The following is a 20,799-nucleotide window of genomic DNA, read 5'->3' as shown; positions in this document are numbered from 1 at the left end:
TAATTTTAAAAGAATGATTTTTAGACTTATCAATGATCTAAAGATTAATCCAAGTGTGGAGACTGTAGATTTCCAATGTTAAAAATAAAACATTGATTTCATGAAAAGTTTCTATAAATGTGGGCTATATTTTCAGACATCCTCCGCTTTGATTTCCCAGCCTAATCCGCTTGCAGTGGCTGTCTGTTCATTTGTAGTTTACAACTTTTATGTGGCTGTGCATTTTGTTCATGTTTTGATTTTTGTATCTATTCTATCAGTTCTTCAGCTCTGGAATTATGCAGTCTTTCTCCTTAGGGGTTTGTCTGTTTCAAAGCATTATCTTCATGTCCACAGGAAAATTGGATGGTCCAGCTGTAAGGAGCCAATTGTTGCCATGTGTTCAACTTAATTTCCAGAGGAGATGTCTCGTAAATTGTTATAGCATTCCTGGTGACCAAGGCTTGCTATAAACACTCAGGACAAGGAACCTTGCGCTGATTCATTCTGCCTCTGTACTCTTCTACTTTTCAAATACTTCTTAAAACCTATATCTTTATTATAGTATGGCTTTATGAGATTCAGTGCAAGTGTTTGTTTGAATACACACCTCTTAAGTGCCTTACTGCACAAAGGGTGCTACATAAATGTAAGTTATTGCACTTGGTGTCATTGCTTTAGGAATAGGTCACTGAAACAAGTCTTGGTATCCTCACTGCAGCCTCAGTGGAGGTCTGCATGGAGCAAGGAGTAAATTAGGGGACAATTCTCATGTCTGTTGCCCAAGTATTTTTTAATATTCTTCATCCTTTAACTCTGACAGTCATGCACCATATTCTACCCATCTATCACTAAAATTGAGAACTTATGTTTAGGAAAATGTAGTTATCAAATTTCATTGTAAGGTTGTTTTCCCTGACAATTGGATGTTACTGTCAAAGGGATGGAATCCAACAAAATCCAACTGTCATTGATGCAAATGATCACTCCTAACTTCAAAGCCAATCAGCAAATCCTTTGGTATTAACAAACAAATAAGCAGAAATCCTCTCTCTCACACAAAAGGTGGTGGATATTTAGAGTGTGCTGGCTAATTGCAGCTCTCAAGACTGGTGTCAACAGTTCTTGATGTAAACCTTTCATGAGATGTGGAGTAAAGCCAGAAAAATATAATTGAAGTGCAGACCAATTATGGCCTAATGGAATGGTGGAACAGGCCAGAAGGACCAAATGACCTACTCCTGGTAAAATGCTTCCAGCTTCAAGGTGATTCCTCAAAGTGTAGTCCCACTGTGGCTAAGCACTTTAGAAATATTGTAATGTTTGAACTTTCAGCTTTATTTATTTTCTACTTAAAACTAAGAAGGTCTGCAATGTGTAACTCTTAATCTTATTTTGTGTGTTTTATGCTATCCAATAATTACTGCAATGTTTAACTTTTAATATTGTTCTTTCTTTCTACCTTGTTCTTAAAGTTCTGTACCTAGGTACTTGTACCTAAGATGGTGCCTTGTGTGCCAACATTATACACTGTCATTGTACTCCTGTACCTGAGTACATGTGACAATAAAATCAAAATCAAATCTTAACTATGTCACTTCACATGGAAGTGGAAAAGCACAGAAAAGGTCAGAAAACCTCAGATTCAGTTGCCACAATTAGCTGCCTGGAGAAGGGATAAGGTAAACTTCTAATCTCTTCAGGCCTCATTTCCACTGTGATACTCAACGTGAGGAATGGCCTGTTGGCACTCAGTATTCACCTCCATGTAATGAGTGTTGTTCCTTGGATAGGAACGAGAAGGTTTCTTTCGAAACTGTGTATAAACTACTGGGGGCTTTTCATGCAACAACAAAATGCCTACTGTTTGCAATTTCAAATTCTATTGATAGTAACTCCTGTATCTATGAAATACTGAGTCTAAAAATGATTTTAGAACACCACCCTTGCTAGACATTGCCCCTGTCATCACTAGATACGATCAGATTGCTGTAACCCCCTCCCATGCTTGAACAGATCATTGCCGTTTTGTCACAGACCCACTTGGTCAAGGTCGCAACGACAGAGAGAAGGAGGAAGATACAGGCAGCAAGAACTCAACCTCTTTAGAAATGCAGGGAAAGGCAGAAACTACAAGTATGAAACATAATGCTCAGATTAAGATGATTGCACACAAAATGAGCCACATGATTAGGTCACTAGATCGGCACAAAAAGGATTTTCATGAGTGCAGAATGAGTTGATGCTTGCACAGCAACCAATGAAACGTTGACAGTAGTGACATTTTGATTCGAGTAAACTGATATTGTGCAAAACCAGGACAGAAAGGAAATTAAATATTACGTCAATAAGTAGCATTTCTGTTAGCCTATCTATATTCCCTTGAAGAAAGGAACCCAATTTATGGTGGTGTACCAGTCAATTGTGCTTGTTATTGAACACTGTTCACAACAGCTTTGATATTCCTTTACATTTAACCTTCAGAGGCCGTCCTAAGTTCGTGTGTGAAGCTGCCATGGGTCCAGTAATCAGCCCGTGTGCTTTACTTTGAGTTTCAGCTGGTTATCTCATTCTGTGCCCTCAACCTTTTACGTGCAGTTAGGGGGTTGGTTGGCTCGGAAGTCCTGTTTCATACATTTTGAATGATAGCCTATCAGAAATGAAGCTATGTGTTCCTGGAGTCAAAACAAAATGAGAGTGCTGTCAGGTTTGCTTGTTGGGAAATTAGATTAAATGCCTTTGTCATTTGCAAAGGATTGCAGTGTTCAAGCGATAAGGTTACATTTAATGAGAGGAAAGAAGCTTCTTGCAAGGGAATAATGATTTTCTTGTGTCAGTCGGGTGCTTTATCACAGAACCTGATACTGCTGCACCCTGGCAGTTGCTGATAATGAATGATCAAGAACACTGTACCACTTCAATTGCCACGCTGCTCTAAGTGACAACTTATCGGCCATTTGAACTGCAGGGACTAGGAAATAATTAGCAGCTAACATGTCTTGCAAGTGGCAGCTCTTCATCCCACCGCCTAGCTCTCTCCCTGTTCCTGCCCTTTTGCCAGCTAGAGCAGCTTATTTTTTGACACGTGGACTTGTCTAGTTTCCACCATGGACTTCCTACATAGTTGGATACACAAGGGAGTGATGGACTTGAAACAGCCCCTTAAGAGTTGGGTTCAAGGAAGAGTGGGCTAAATTGCAATGAAAGCAGATCTTGAGTTGAATAAATCTTCGCAGCTGGAAATCCTTGACCCTCATCTTTAACATCCCTCTTAAAGATAAAGATCAGTGAAGACTCCGAGTTTATAATTAATTTTGAGCATTCTAATTTTATATTCTCACATGATTATTTTTGAAAGCATATGTGATTAAGAACATAATCATTTGTTTCTCAAACTGCATTATATTTGGAAGTGAGTCTCTTTGTGAAAAGGTGCAATGGCAGTATAGTTGTTGTGAACGCGGTGACCTTTTGACAATGAATTAGGTTAAAAGTTTAGATTGAATGCAGGAGGAAAGTGTAGAAGACAAGAACTGTAATTGATACAGACATGTCTGGAGCTTGCTTTGTAGTTTTTGTGCATGAAATATTTATGGGTCTTTACAACTTTTAAGGTTTTTGAAACATTGTTACAAGTTTTTAAAAAAATGTGAACTTGAGGAAGTGATTGAATTGATGAAGTACGGTGGGAAATGGTAGAGCTTGCATCTCTGGATCTAGAATATTGAACTGGATGAATAAGTGTTCATATCCAGTGTGTTTGAACAATGTGAAGCTATCCTGTTAAACAAAAATGGTTGTTGGCAGAGTACTACATGCAGAAGCTGGAATTTTAAAAACTGCAATAAAATTATAATTGTTGTACTCTGTGCTTGAGGGTTCGTCTCCAGTATGTAGCCCAGAGATATACATTGAACCTTAAGTTGTGGTTTTCAAATGCGGTTTTAAAAAAAATACTCTGGCTCTATCTTGTGGAAGGTTGTAGTAACTACACAGATTAAAAACTTGCCCTTTTTTTTCTTGAATTGTAATTTTTCTTTCAACCAAAATATAACCTACCTTTTCCATTTCTTCCAGGTTTCGGATGCCACTTCAGAGAAACTTTTCCACACCACCACGAGTAAAGGTAGGCCATCCCTCCATTTTGTCATCAGTTGTCCCCTGAATGGGCCTACCAACCTTAAGACATATGCAAAGCGGTGCTTTTAAATGGCTAATTGCAGAAAAAGCATTCAGATTTGAGTATTCCCCTTTTTTTTCTGTTTGCAATCTGTACAAAAGAGGGCAACCAGTGAATCAACATTCCTACTTCATTGCTGGTAACTAGGGTGAAGGGCACTCAAGTTGCAGAAGCAAAGGATGATTGATGAACAAAAGGCCTTCCCTCTTGCCCCTGCTTTCTTTCTAGATTTGAATGTATTTCCCACATTCTCATCTTTGTTTACTCATACAGTTTGATTTGTGGCATCCATTTAGTTTTGAATGGCCATGCTTGACAGAGATTCTTTATACTACTGCAGTTTTTTTGAGGTGATTTAGTTCCTGTGAAAGGATTAAGGTTTCTTTGTGTGGCCTTAAATCAACAGCAGCTTTTTATAACAAAAAAAACATTGCCAGGAAACACACACAAATAATCCTTTGGTATATTTTCCTCTGCCCTTATTACCATGAAAATAACCTTTTCTCCTCATGAGTGTTTTCCTCATGCCATGTGTTAATTTATGTTGCTAGCATAAGCAACAAGAGATAAATGTAAACGCAGGTGTTGAAAGGTTAGACTTTTGGAATTTTTATGAGAGTGTGGAGATTAGCAAATAAGGCAACTGATTTATCCTCAGAAACCTGTATTCACTGTCTTAAACTTTGAAAACATTGTACTCTAGTCGTGTATTACTGTGAGAAAAAATAATCTAAATGTTTGCTTCAAAGCATGTGCATGAGGCAATGATATTTTTGTATTTGGGATTGTTTTCCAAATTGTATATGGGGTTAAAGATTATTTCTTGCTAACATTGTCAGGCACAGTTTCTTGATTTGGCTGCTGTATGTTTCAAGGTGTTAATACCTAACCTTTATCAAATTCTGAAACATCTGTAATTCTGTACAAATGCGTATGTAATATACTATAATGAATCACTCGCTTTGAAACGCTTCAGTGGGAAAATGACTGAATTTCACAATTGACTGCAATTGACCTCAATTCCGAATTGGAATATGTGGATCTCATTATGTAATATTTTCTGTTACATTTATTGCTGCCTTTTTAAAATACATATAAGAACCCACGTTGCTTTTACTTTGACTATTCCCAATATTGAAGCTATTATCAGGTCAGTAAGTCAGAAGCCCTATTTTGTTTTATATGTTGAGGCCTTGCATCTAGATGCCCCTCCTTTCAGAGTGATATTTGCTGAATAATTATTTATGCTTGCTCCACATTGTTATTGTGTTAGTTAATGGGAACTGGAATCTCAACCCAAGTTCTACGCAGTTACTACACCATGTGTAGTTACAATTCAAACTGGACTGTACATTCGTGAAATCTCCCTTTTAAAACCTGTTAATTGAGCATAGTGTCAGGGCATGGCAATTACTTTGTGTTTTCAGCTAGAGGTAATAAAAATGCCCAGAGTTTCCATGTTTAACTAGTCGTCCAGTGACCCCTGCTTGACTCATTAAGGTATCTATTGGGTTGAAAGGAAGAATTGCAATGGTTTAACACCTTTCACAAAATCCCAAAGCACTTTGCAGTCAATGAAAGACTTTTGACTTTATCACTGAGATGTAGGAAATGCAAAAGTTGATTTGCACAATGTCAGGTTCTACTAAGCACCATCACCTCAAAAGGATGGAAAACATCTACACGTTGAGTGTTTGATTGGATTCGATGGGTATCCGAGTGACTGCTAAGGTCATTCAACACCTAAAGGGGTTCTGCTGCAAATTGAACAAGAAGAATAATGATATAAACACTCCTGGAAGCAGAACAAACCAACTCCATCCAGTACTGGGAATGAACTGTGATCTTGGCATACAAATGATAATGTAGTAATGACCAGCAAATCTGTATTTGTGTTGTCGGTTAAAGATTGAAAATTGGCCAGGGTCCCCTTTGAAACAGTGCCACTAGAAGGCAGACAGGGCCTTGATTTAACAACCATCCAAAAGATGGCAGCCGAACAGTGGGGTGTCAGCTGACATTTTGTGATCAAGTCTCTGGATTGGAAGTTGATCCCACAATGTTCTGACTCAGAGGTGAGAGTGCTACCAGTGTATCCACAGCTGTAATTCCTGTGCTTAATAGTCTACCAGCACACTCTGCTCAGGCTTGAACATGATTGCCTGTCAGTTAGACTGGGTTCTAGATGGTCTCTGTGGAACCAGTTTCTGCCTTCTGCAAAGGCATACGTAAACCAGCAAAAGGGCTTTTGGGAATCCCTTCAAATTAACACCAGCTACCTTCCTAAGTAACCAAAGACTTGTTTATGGATTGTGAAATGATTGCTGAAAGGGCCAACGTCTGCCCTGGGTTTTATATTCCTAACTTAATAAAATATCGGAATTCATTTTAAAAACCGGAACTATCAATCAGTAAATAGGAGTGTGGTGTCAAGGGACTCCAGAGAGGCATATGTGGGCTTTGTAAACAGAGGAAAGTACAGGGAGCTGCAGGGCTGACAACAGCTGTAAGCAGGATATTATGCTAAAAAAATGTATGGTGAAGCATCAGGAAGAATATGGAATGATGATAAACATTCATACAATGTAACTGTCTACCAAAATCTGGCCTGGTTCTGCTCATAGCTATTTGATGCATTATAATTATATTTTAAAGTTATTTTGCTTACAAAGGTTTCATTTATTATGATGTCTTGACTTGCAAGCTTCAAATCTTTGGCTGCCAGCCAAAATCCAATACCAGTCTCATGTCTATGTAATACATACACCAAAATGTAATACATGCTTTTACAGAACAATCATTAAATGCTTCTACACAACAACTGTATCTATATACATCAGCAGGCACATCTGTATGGACCAGACCAGACCAGGCACCCCTCCGAATACGTTAAGAAGATAGCTGAGACGCTAATGTTTTCTTATTTCACAATAAATGTGAGGTATTGCATTCCAGTTGCAATTCAAATGGTCAAACTGCTCAACTTTAAGCAAAACCCATTTTATTTTTACAATATAGTTAAATATAGACAAAATAAAAAGAAAATAATTTGCTTAACTATAATACTATAGAAATGCTTAACAAAATTCTATATATAAACTTCTAAATAAGTGTTCCAATATAGTGACATCCCATAAACACACCTTTGACAAAGGCAAATTCAGTAAAATAGATTGCCTCACATGCTGTTGTAGCAGCAGGAAGAGAACTCCAGCTTTTAGCTGTAACAGAGAGAGGAATAAAAGCTTTTTCATTTAGCTTAAAGACCTCAGCAACTGCAGAAATCTAAAACTAAAAATCCGAGTTCTCTGGCAGCGTGACCCCACCCAGTCAGGCTGCTTCTATTGTTCCAACTTTTTTAAAAAACCAGGGCTTCAAAGCTGTTTACTTTATTGGCTCGAAACCTCTGTCTCAACCTTTCTTCATAAAAACCATCAGGATAAAATATCACCACTTACAGCTATAGTATTGTCACACTGTCTATGTATCTGTCTCGTGTATGGAATTAAATGAATTGAAAATGGAATTAAAATGTTTTCAAATATACAGATTTATCTCACTTACATGTGGTTTTTCAGCCCTACAAGATAGCATACATGGTAAATGTATGTATAATTCTGGTCAGGCATTTGGACAATGCAAGGAATATCTTGCCATAGTGTGTAGAATGGACACATTGTGATGCCATTTTGGAACTCAGTGTTCCTCTAGCACCATCTCTTCACACACAGCGGGACGAGTGCTCAGCAACAGAAAGGGAAACACTCCTGCCTGAACCCCTGTCATTCCCTAGCCTCACCCACCAACCAGCCTACTGCAGCCCACTAAAGTTCTAACTCAAGGCATCACCATCTACTTTCAGGTTGATTGCTGATTGAGTTTTCCTGGCTGTTGCTGTGATCGAAAAAATGTTTCATGCTTTGTCAGGATTTTTAAAAAAAAGTTGCTGAAGTGGTGTGGCACATATTGAGGGTTTCCTTTGTCTAACTTCAGGGATTTTGAACAAGCCAATGCATACAGGCGTGTTTCGTGGTAGCTATTCCCCTTGCTGTAAAACACAGCAGAGATAATGGATATTGGTGACACAGAGCAGGATGAGCTGGGACACCTAATTGTTTGACTTGACCTGCAAGAGAGGGCAACGTGTGTCACTGGCTGTGGTGCAACCTGTTGGGATTATGTGGCTGTTTTGGGTGAATAGCAAACAGTGCATGTGCTGGTTGTGAGATATGGGCAAGGGGCTTACAGCAGTGCTCAGTATCCTGTGATTAGGAGAAGCTATCAGTGTTGTATATGAGCCCTGAATGATGAAAATTGCTGATAGTTGAGTGAAGTGGATGTGGTGAATTGAACAAGGTATGAGACTAGTTATTCACTTGTCAGATTTATGGATTAGAAGGTGAATTCACTGTCCTTGAACACTTGGGTGACATTGTGGAACTACATGCAACATTGCATCCAAGTCTTTGTGGTTTATTTCCCACCTCAGCTATTTTCTCCCGTTCCCAATGCTCAGTTTGTTTGGACGGCCTTCTGACTTTGTTTGGATAACATTTATTTCTCCACCAAGCCTTGCACTGAAATTTCCGAGAACACTCACTGATAATGCTCTAATTCACTCCTCTTCCTGCTTAGATTCTGTTCCAGGGAGCTTGGCACCTGCCAGAATGCAGCTTCTCTTAAAGAGGGGTGGATGGGCTTCAGTAGTTCTCACAGAAACTTTTCGGCCTTTACCTGAGCTATGCAGTCGCTGGACAACGTGCTTATCAATGGGTCTGTGCAGCAGTCACGCAAATTAGATAGCGCAAAGTTGGCACAGTGCCTGCATAAGAAGCTACGGCTGCAAGTTAGTACTGTATCATGAACCAAGTACCAGTTTTCACAGGTTCTCAGATTTAACCCCTTCATATTTAGGTGTTGGCAAGTTGCTCTGGCCTGCTTCTGTGGCAATGTGAAAAGGTATACAGTACAATGGAGTCATCATTGACAATATTGGCAAAAAGTCAAAAGGTGTTTCAACTGGAAGCATTAGCAAAACATCAAGGTTAAGCACTAAAGGATTGTGGCAGAAGTTGAAACCTTTCATTGTATTTTACTCTATTATTCATTGTAAAATGCAAGTGACAATAAATCATTCAATTCAATTCAAAATAAATGTGGGAGCAAGGCACTTTATTGTTAGCAAAATCAATACAGTAAAATACTTTAAAGTCAGTGGAATACTTTAAAGAGTGTAACCGTACCTTTGGAATATAAAGGTTCGATCTGTTAGCCTGACTTTGAAAGCATGTTTTGTGCTCCATTGTAGATTGAGAGTTCTCTTTAAAAGGTCTTCCCAAAAACTGGACTCTTCCAATGCAGTAAAGGTCACCGAGCAATTAACCTGCCTTTAGCACTCAATGGCAGCTGGAGAATTGATGCCTGCCATTGGGAGCCATGCCATGTGCAGCAGCTAATTGTCAAATTCACTCAACCAACTTAGTAATTAATATGTTTTAGCCAAAGGGACATATTTGCTATTCCCTTCAGTTCATTTTGTTAAATTGTTTTTTTTCCAAGACAATGTGTGACATAGTGGATTCTTGCCAACATTGCTCTCTATTTTTCAATGGCCTTTCAACTTTTTGACGATAGGTCCCAATGATGTGTAAACATTCCAATGAGATTCTCACCTATCGACATAATGGATATGCCCCACTTTGGTGATGGTTCTGAAATTTTCCCCTTAGCTCTTTGATTTGAGCTTGAATTCAGCTATCTTAGTCGACTGCAAGTATTCCCCTTTCCGATTTCTGGCAGGCTAAGTAACTGATTGAAAATGGCTTTTCATGCATTAAATCTAGGATGAGTCTGATTTATACCTATTTTGCAAACATTTACATGCCGCAAGGAGATGGTGGTATACTGGTAATGTCATTGGACTAATAAGCCAGAGTCCCCCAAGCAAATGCCGTGAGGACAAGGGTTCAAATCCCAAAATAACCATGAGTAGAATTTAAATTTGGAAATTCCTAAATCTGGAATTGAAAGCTGCTCTCAGTTATGATGACTAGGAAACCTTTAGGGAATGATGTCTGCCATTCTTAGCCTGTTTGAACTACATGTGACTCTAGACTGTCAACTGCTCTCTGAAATAGTGGAAATTGGAGTGAAAACAGAAGCATGTGTGTTACACTCAGGAGATTGGGCACAGCATCTATAGAGAGGAATGATAACTTAATGCTTCAGACATAACCCTTTATCTGGCCTGCCAGAACTGCCAATTTTGATGAAAGCCCATGTCAGAAGATCAACATTTTTGTTTCTTCCTTGGTTTTATTTTGGAACTTGCCCAGATGCAAACCGCTAAGAGCACCATATTAAAGCTGCCCAAAGTATCTTTAATGTTATTCAGACAGACTGGAAAAGCCATGGAGTGTAGAATAATTGATATTTGGTGGCTGTGCTGTTTTTCAACCTTTATGTTCCAGCGGCATGGTTACACTCTTTAAAGTATTCCACTGACTTAAAAGTTTTTTTTTAGATTAGATTAGTTACAGTGTGGAAACAGGCCCTTTGGCCCAACAAGTCCACACCGACCCTCCAAAGAGCAACCCACCCAGAACCATTCCCATACATTTACCACTTCACCTAACACTACGGGCAATTTAGCATGGCCAATTCACCTAACCTGTGCATTTTTGGACTGTGGGAGGAAACCAGAGCACCCGGAGGAAACCCATGCAGACACAGGGAGCATGTGCAAACTCCACACAGACAGTTGCCTGAGGTGGGAATTGAACCTGGGTCTCTGGTGCTGTGAGGCAGCAGTGCTAACCACAATGCCACCCATTTTATTGTATTGATTTGCAAACAATAAATCGAATGAGTTGTTGTCACTCACATTTTAAAAATGCTTCTCAACAGGGAGAAAAGCTTTGTATCGCTTGGGCTGCGATGTGACAACTAATTGGAGCTCCCTATTCGTTCCAGTTCTTTTTGTTTTACAATTTGTTCTCGATGTCACAAGGGGATCGAAACTTAATGACAAATTAGACAATATTAGGTGGCTCAGTGGTTAGCACTGCTGCCTCTCAGCACCAGGGACCCGGGTTTGATTCCAACCTGGGCAGACTGTCTGTGTGGGTTTCCTCCCACAATCTAAAGATGTGCAGGTTAGGTGAATTGGCCATGCTAAATTGCCCATAGTGTTCATGGGTGTGTAGGTAAGGTGCAGTAGTCAGGGGTAATTTAGAGTGGTAGGGGAATGGGTCTGGGTGGGTTTGTGTGGACTTGTTGGGCCAAATGGCCTGTTTCTACCCGATAAGGATTCTACGATTCTTTTAATATTAGAGAGGGAAAAAATGGGATCTGTGAGAAGTCATTTACTATTTATCTCCCTCCACAGATGCTATCAGACATGCTGGGCATTTTCAATGTTTTAATTTAAATGTCCAACGTTGGCAACAATTTGATTTTGCCTTTGATGGAATTCAATGTACAATAACATACGTTAAGTCTCTTGATAGAAACAGTCTGTATCTTGGACTGAGAAATATGAAATTGCATATATTATAATGAGTACTAATTTGGTAAGTTCACTCAAGTCCTGAGCAGACCTAGTGCAGGGAGAGGAGGTACTGGGACGTCTGGTGTGTTAAACTTGAAAATTGCCAGCTACTCTTGCCGGCATCTTTGCAGGATCAATGTGAGTAGTTGTCCCTGGGGAGGTGATGTCGGGCTTTACAATGAATTGAGGGGCATTCAGGCACAGAGACTGGCATAAAGGGAGTGAGAAATTTAGGTCAGTTTTCCCAGTGTGACACCTCTGCCCTGTTTCACATACCTTTCAGTGCAAATACATAGAATTCCATCCCCAAATACCGAAAACGGAAAACTCTTGCCACATTAACCTTAAGATCAAATTAAAAAATGAGTGAAGTAGATTTAGTTGAAGATATTCAACAAGTCAGATTTAAGAAGCTGTTTAAAACATATCAGATTTTATGCCTACGTGTAAAAGCTTTTCTTCACAATCAATCAGATTGCTGGTTAAATAACTAATTTTAGTCAGTATTTGAGAGAATAGCGCATTCAATGAAACCTCCAATTAACTAACATTTATTTAGCATTAACAGTAATTATAGACAGTAGTCTCTTGCCCACAGACGTGTCAACATTAAGCATCAAGTCTAATCATTCAATGAAATGGAGAAAGTTCAGTGAGCACCAATTAACAGGCCAATTAGTATGACTGAAAGTGTTGGGTAATCATTTGTTTGCTTAAATTACAATAACAAAAACGCAACATACTGTGTCGAAAGCTTGTATTCAATTAAGAATCAACAGAGCTGTGTGGCCCTTAACCCATTGAAGGCAATGACAGAGTTTTTGTGACTGTGTAATGTACCATTTACATAGCGATTGAGATGCAAGAGTGGGTGTGACATGTCTTTAGGCAGTGGCCTTAATTATCAGGTTCTAAATAACATTTCGTGGTCCAATTCTAACCTGTTTTGAGGACAATTAGTATGGAAATTAGTAGGGAATGGACAGAAATTGAACTAAAACTTCAAATGCCTAAGGTATCTGACCCAATCATCATACAAATTGTGTACCGATGTCAGTTTTTTCACTGTGCGCTACAAAAAGACATTTGTTAAGGTGGCACACATAAGACAGCTTAATAAGATAGAAGTCTAAGGTGTTGGGTGTGTATTATGAGCAAGGTCAGCAGATTGGCTATCTAATAGAAGACAACATGTTGAGATAAGGGGCGGGAGGCATTTTTCAGGATATGTAACAGGGATTGGTGCTAGAGCCACAATTAGTTGCAATATATAGTAATGATGTGGATGAGGGAGGCCAATGTACTATCACCAAGTTTGTGAATGATGTAAAAATAGGTGAGAAAGCAAACGATGGGGATTGCACAGAGTCTGCAGTGGGATGCCATAGACAATTTGAGTGGGCAAAATCTAGGAGTATAAAGATTGAATATTATATGGGAAAATGTGAGATTATGCACTTTAGTAGGAAGAATAGATGAGCTGGATGATGTTTTTTAATAGGTATCTTTATTGAAAAAAGGAAATTTTAAAAGATTTTTTTACAAAATTACAAAAGTAATACAAACAAGTATAAATACCAATATAAAATTAAATAAATAAGAAAAAAAGAAAAGAAATAAATAATAACCAAAACAAGAAAAAGAGAAAAACCCAACTAACTAGTGATCTATCCTACAAACAACCAAAACATAAAATAGGCTATCATACATTACTAGCGATAAACAACAGAATAATTAAATAACTAAGTACATGCTCAAAATAGATTTATATCAAGTCATAATGAAACCCATTTTTATACGGGATTCTTCCTCCCAGGAGTCCCAGGACCAGCCAGAACCACTATCATAGCCAGACAAAAGCCCTGGACAATGTGGCCGAAATATCTGTGTCGATACAGTTCAAAAAGGGCTGCCATGTTTTATAGAATAATTCAGTTTTTTGGCGCACCATATCTGTGAGGAAGTCAAGGGGGATATATTCCATGATTAACCTGTGCCAGTTCGAAAGTCCTGGAGGGCCTTCAACTACCCAATTCACTAAAATATTTTTCCGTACACAAAAGGAGAGAATGAAAAATAGTTTCCTCCCGTGCACGTCCAGGGAGGGAAAATCTGAAAAATCCAAGAGTAGAGACACTAGATCCAATCTAATCTCCTTACCCAAGATCTCTGTCAAGACATTCGCTACTCTGTCCCAATACCTGCAGATCTTATGGCATGTCCATAGGCAATGCGTGAGAGTGCCAACTTCTATTTTGCATTTAAGACACATTGAGGATGCTCCTACCTTAAATTTTGCGAGTCGTTCAGGTGCTATATGAGCCCTGTGGACTATCTTTAATTGAATAGCTTGAGTTCTATCACAAATCTCAATCTTTCTGGCATTTTCCCAGATGTCCTCCACATTTCTGAAGGGATTTCTAACTCCAATTCTTGGATCCATGTTTTAACTAATTGTTCCATGTCTTTCGATATCTCATTATATAATGAGTGATAAAGAGTACTGACCAAGGGTGACCCCATCGGCCATAGCACTCTTCTTTCCCTATCCGATTTGTAGGGATTGCCTATCATTATGGTCTTCTTCTGTGTATAATCTCTTATTTGGAAATACCGAAAAAGGTTAGGCAGTCCAAACTTCTGGTGCAACTGCTCAAAGGACATCACAACCTCCCTTTCGAACAGGTCCCCCAAGCAAGAGATACCTCTGGACTTCAGAGTTTCAAATGTAACATCTGTCAGCTCTGGCTGAAATCTCGATGTTCCCGCTATAGGAGTATAAGGGGAGGTTTTTTTTGCAGGTTACCCTCATCTTGTCACATTATCCTCCAGGCTTTAATTGTATTTCATACAATAGGGTTTTTGCAATAGTCCATAATAGCTCTCATCTTATCCATAAGTAAAAGATTGATGAGGGGACACTTTGCTTGGGAGGTCTTAATGTCTAACCAAATTGATTGTGGGTCACAAGAGACCCAGCCAGCTACATAGGATAATAAAGAGCTCAACTGATACCTTCTAAAGTCTGGAACGTCCAGTCCTCCCCTTGCCTTTGGAAGCTGCAGCTTTTCTAATTTGATAAGGGGCCGTCTATGATTCCAGATAAATGAACCAAGCCAGCCGTGGAGCTTACACAATGCCAATCTCGGCAACATCAGAGGGAGCATTCACATACGTTATAGAAGACGAGGTAGCATATTCATTTTAACTAGGGCTACTCTGCCTAACTAGAATATTGGGAGATCTCCCCAGCATTAAAGGTCCTGCCTTACTTTCTCTAATAGGTGCACAGAATTGGCTTTGTACAGCTGACCAAATACTGGGGTGATAAAGATACCTAAGTACAGAAAACCATCCAGTGACCACCGAAAGGGAAGATGGATCACGTTTAAATGGAGAAACCCTGCAGAAAGTTTTAGCACAACATAATTCATAATTTCAACACATGCATTAGTTGCACAAAGCTAACATACAAATCCAGCAGGCAATAGGGGAAGCAAATGCAAGTTGGCCTTTATTTCAAATGGAACAAGGCGTAAAAATATTGGAGTCTTGCTAAAACTGTACAAGGCGCTAATCAGATCATAGCCTGACTGTCATGAACAGTTTTGGTTCCCTTTTCTAAAGAAAGATATACTAATACTGGAGGCAGTCTAAAGTAGGTTGACCCTGTGCATTAAGTAATTTTCTTTTGAGGAGTAGTCGAGTGGGTTGGACCTGAACTCATTGGAGTTTAGAAGAATGAAGGGCGACCTTATTGGAACATACAGGTTTCTGTAGAAGACTTGACAGGTAGATGCTGAGATATTGTGGAGTTCTTTGCCACAGAATGCTGTGGAAGTTGGAGCATGAAGAAGAAATCAGGACTGAGATACGTTTTTCATCATAGAATCCTTACAGGGCGGAAGCATCGAAGAAACAGTGACCCTCCAAAGAGCAACCCCCCTCAAACCATGCCCCCCCCACCCCATCCCCCATCCCCTATAACCCTGTATTTCCCATGGCTAATCCACTTAGCCTGCACTTCCTTGAACACTATGGCAATTACAGCATGGCCAATCTACCTAATGTGCACATCTTTGGACTGTGGGAGGAAATCGGAACACCTGGAGAAAGCCCAAGCAAGTCACAGGGAGAATGTGCAGACTCCACACAGACTGTCACCCAAATTTGGAATTGAACTGGGTCCCTGGTACTGTGAAATAGCAGTGCTAACCACTGAGCTACCGCGCTGCCCAGGAAGGGAATCAGAGATTATTTGGAAAAGGCACTAAAGTAAAGTTGAACCTTATCAAATCAGTCAAGTTCTTATCGAATGCCAGGGCAGAGATAGGCTAAATAGATTACTCCTGCTCTGACATTTTATGGTCTACATAGGAAATTCCTTCTGTATCTCAATTTACTTATTGCAATTTGTTAATGAAATACATTACAGTAGGCAGAAATTGTTCTGTCGGAGTTTTAAGGAATGAAGATAGACATAGCCAATTCTCTGTGTTTCACATCGCAACTGTGAAATTGTTTACAAGTGCCTGTTGCATTTTCACCACTAGAATTATGAACTAGCCCCGACATGGTTTGACATACTTACCACAGTCAAGATTAAAAAAGAGTAAATACAAGAGTGAATGATATAAGATAATTAGAAAGATCAACATGTCATCATCCAACCAGTTCCTTTATTGAACAGCCCCAAATAGACAGTTACAAAGTGAATATTGGAAATCTGAAACAAACAGAAAATGTTGGATATAATTAACATCTGTAGAGAGAGGGAAACGGTTAACACTTCAGAGTGATGAACAGAGAGCAGTTAGAGAGATGACAATTATAATTATATGCCAATTCAGATTTCTCTGTGCATGGTCTACTGTTAAGCTGTATATACAAACTAATATATTAGAAGTTATTAAAGCGGTTGTGGAGCTGAAACCCTGCTCATCTTTCTTATTATGTTTTAAAATGTATGTTGTTCTGCATTCCCTATCTCTACCCAGACCAGGTTAATAACCTTACAAACAGATGAGGTTATGCTGTTCATGGCAAACAATTCAGAAACCAGACCCCTTCCTGATCCAGGCAGTGGGAATCACAAGTCTGATATCAGTCAGGAAAAATAACTGGGAGATGTTTGCTTGGTCTGCCTACTATTCTTTTCAGCACAAAGCACTTGTAGAAAATGCTTTCGGTCAATGTTATTTGACAGAAAATTTCTGGATCTGAAAGGTAAAGGTTAGAGTAGTACTTGAAAGGTTCACTTTAAATTCAAAATTGTTAAGTGAACATACCTGAGCCTGATAAATGACCTGACCTTACAAAGTGATCTTGATAAAAGGTGACAGCTCAGTATCTGGACTGTATCAGCAATCCTGTATTCTGTGTAAAGCTCCCTTCAGTAAATGCACACTGATGTGTCAAAGCAGGAGCTGGCTCTACAGCACACATTCAGTAAATATGTTGCTCAGTATTGAAAGAACTGTTTGAATGCTTAGTGTTAACTTTCTCTGGAGATTACAAACAAAAGAGCCACTAAACCCTTCAAGGACCCTCCTTTGAAATGGATGATGCCTTTGAGTGTAGATGTTAATTGATTGTGATTGAAGCTGGATGTCAATTGCTCAAGATAGCATCTAATGCATCTGTGTGTCCTTCTTGATGTTAACCAGGACTCTCCTCGACATAACGTAAAGTTGGTAGCTTCATCATGACTACTTGGCAATGGATAAATTGACTTTTGTGTTGCTTTCTGCTTCCTGATTACAAACCTGTACTTATTTCTGGCCATTCCCTACCACCCTGTCAGTTTCCTCCCTATGTTGTCTCTCTTCTTGCTTCATGTTGAGGTCTAGGTCCATGGGCACAAGAGGTCCTTCTGGCACTTCATTCAAGTGGTCACTCATGAAATGACCATAGACGGACAGTGGACCAGCTCTGTGGGACATCAGAGATGAATACGAGGCTAGAACTCATTGATATGTGTGTGCCTGCACATACACAATTGTTCTTTCAGGCCAGTTGAGTCACAATATTGGTCATCTATCATCTGGACAGCCTTTTGTGAGCATTTAAAGATCTGTGTTCAAGTCAAGGTTGCAGCACTCCAACATGCTGATTTAGCTGAATGGCAGCATTATTGTAGTGTGTTCATTTGTCTTGGTGTGTGCAACATCAAAACAGTAAATTTGTTGCAAATTCTATTCTGTTCTATTAATGATGCAAATATTGAATATGGGGCAATGTTAGGTTATTTTTCTTTTCAAATTCCCTACAGATTAGATTAGATTTCCTACAGTGTGGAAACAAGCCCTTTGGCCCAACAAATCCCTCCGACCCTCCGAAGAGTAACCCACCCAGACCCATTTCCCTCTGACTAATGCACCTAACACTATGGCCAATTCACCAACCTGCACATCTTTGGATTATGGGAGGAAACCCACGCAGACACGGGGAGAATGTGCTAACTCCACACAGACAGTCACCCGAGGCTGGAATCGAACCTGGGTCCCTGGTGCTCTGTAAGGCAGCAGTGCTAACCACTGAGCCACCATGCCACCCCATTTTCATTAATCATTTAGGTAAAAGTGATAACGCATTTTGATATTCTGGACTACACAGAATTCATATTGGCCTGGTGATAACAAAAATGCTGCAGGAGAGTACTCCTTTCACCTCAACAAACAATGTCCAGTTTAACAAATGATCTAAGAGTATTGTTTCCTGGTTGCTTAGGCAATGCAACCGAAGACTGACTAAATAGTCAATTCTCACGTTGGATTTCTACTGATCCTTGCCACATAAAATGGCTGCTGTGTCCCACTTTCAGACATTATCAGAAATCAAGATAAGTTGATGCACAGCGCAAACCTTTTCTTTTGCTGTAAATATATTGTGTCCTTCATCACAATGCCACACACTTAGTTTCACTCTTGATAGCTCACTGAAACCAACAAGAGAAACCTAAGATTGACAATTCAAGTACTCAGCTCGTTACTTTGCACTGGATCTCAATGACGAGGTTTGAAATAGATGAAAACAATGAACGTGCATCGGAGAATTACTGCTCTGTATCAGAGCAACCAAGTAATGATTAGATTAGGTTAGATTCCCTACAGTGTGGAAACTGGCCCTTCGGCCCAACAAGTCCACACCGACCTTCCAAAGAGTAACCCACCCAAACCCAGTTCCCTCTGACTAATGCACCTAACACTATGGGCAATTTGACTTGGCCAGTTCACCTCACTCTTAACAACTTCTCCTTCCAATTCTCCCACTTGCTCCAAACCAAAGGAGTAGCCATGGGCACCCGCATGGGCCCTAGCTATGCCTGCCTCTTCGTTGGATATGTGGAACAGTCCATCTTCCGCAGCTACACTGGCACCACCTTTTCCTCTGCTACATTGATGACTGTATCGGCGCTACCTCGTGCTCCCACGAGGGGGTTGAACAGTTCATCCACTTTACTAACCCCTTCCACCCCAACCTCAAATTTACCTGGACTGTCTCAGACTCCTCCCTCCCCTTCCTAGACCTCTCCATCTCTATCTCGGACAACCGACTCAACACGGACGTATACTATAAACCGACTGACTCCCACAGCTACCTAGACTACCCCTCCTCCCACCCTGCCCCCTGTAAAAACGCCATCCCATATTCCCAATTCCTTCGCCTTCGCCGCATCTGCTCCCAGGAGGACCAATTCCAATACTGAACAACCCAGATGGCCTCCTTCTTCAAAGACCGCAATTTCCCCTCAGACGTGGTTGACGATGCTCTCCACCGCATCTCCTCCACTTCCCGCTCCTCTGCCCTTGAACCCCGCCTCTCCAATTGCCACCAGGACAGAACCCCACTGGTCCTCACCTACCACCCCACCAACCTCCAGATACATCGGATCATCCTTCATCGTTTCCGCCACCTCCAAACGGACCCCACCACCAAGGACATATTTCCCTCCCCATCCCTATCAGCGTTCCAGAAAGACCACTCACTCCGCGACTCCCTTGTCAGATCCACACCCCCCACCAACCCAACCTCCACTCCCGGCACCTTCCCCTGCAACCGCAAAAAATGCAAAACTTGCACCCACACCTCCCCCCAAGACCCCAAGGGATCCTTCAATATCCATCAGAAATGCACCTGCACCTCCACACACATCATTTACTGCATCCGCTGCACCCGATGTGGCCTCCTATACTTTGGGGAGACAGGCTGCCTACTTGCGGAACGTTTCAGAGAACACCTCTGGGACACCCACACCAACCAACCCAACCGCCCCGTGGCTGAACACCTTAATTCCCCCTCCCTCTCCACCAAGGACATGCAGGTCCTTGGCCTCCTCCATCGCCAGACCATGGCAACATGACACCTGGAGGAAGAGAGACTCATCTTCCGCCTAGGAACCCTCCAACCACAAGGGATGAATACAGATTTTTTTAGCTTCCTCATTTCACCTCCCCCCACCTTTTCTCATTCCCAACCCTCAGACACAGCACCGACTTCTTGACCTGCAATCATCTTCCCAACCTCTCCGCCCCCACCCCCTCTCCGGCCTATCACCCTCACCTTAACCTCCTTCCACCTATCGCATTCCCAACACCCCTCCCCCAATTCTCTCCTCCCTACCTTTTATCTTAGCCTGCTTGGTACACCCTCCTCATTCCTGAAGAAGGGCTTATGCCCAAAACGTCGATTCTCCTTCTCCTTTGATGCTGCGCTTTTCCAGCAACACATTATTAAGCTCTGATCCCCAGCATCTCACTTTCTCCATGGCCAGTTCACCTGACCTGCACACCTTTGGATTGTGGGAGGAAACCAGAGCACCTGGAGGAAACCAACGCAGACACAGGGAGAATGTGCTAACTCCACACAGTCGCCCAAGGCTGGGATCGAACCTGGGACCCTGGTGCTGTGAGGCAACAGTGCTAACCACTGAGCCACCATGCTGCATTCTGACAATAAAACAGCCTAAAATACATCTTTTCTTTCATCTTCTTAAGCTTTTTAGAATTTAGGTTTAAAGATCAAAGAATGTGAAAATAAAGGGTTGTCAACTGTGACCCCTAAAAAGAGGAGGTCTTTGATATGTGTTAAG

General features: G+C 40.7%; 1 protein-coding gene across 10 annotated transcripts in view; it reads left to right on the top strand.

Moving 5' to 3' along the window:
• The window catches only part of auts2a (activator of transcription and developmental regulator AUTS2 a), a 1,176,696-nt gene that overhangs the window by 1,014,761 nt on the left and 141,136 nt on the right, over positions 1-20,799 (top strand). For all 10 annotated transcript variants that reach the window (XM_072589564.1, XM_072589566.1, XM_072589565.1 and 7 more), the window contains one exon: positions 4,057-4,105. In XM_072589564.1, the coding sequence (XP_072445665.1) occupies positions 4,057-4,105 (49 nt within the window). The remainder of the gene's footprint in view (positions 1-4,056; positions 4,106-20,799) is intronic.

This window comes from Chiloscyllium punctatum, chromosome 19, assembly GCF_047496795.1.
Source record: "Chiloscyllium punctatum isolate Juve2018m chromosome 19, sChiPun1.3, whole genome shotgun sequence".
Taxonomy (NCBI): Eukaryota; Metazoa; Chordata; class Chondrichthyes; order Orectolobiformes; family Hemiscylliidae; genus Chiloscyllium; species Chiloscyllium punctatum.
Note: the sequence above shows the minus strand (reverse complement) of the source record. Positions and strands in the feature narration are given on the sequence as shown.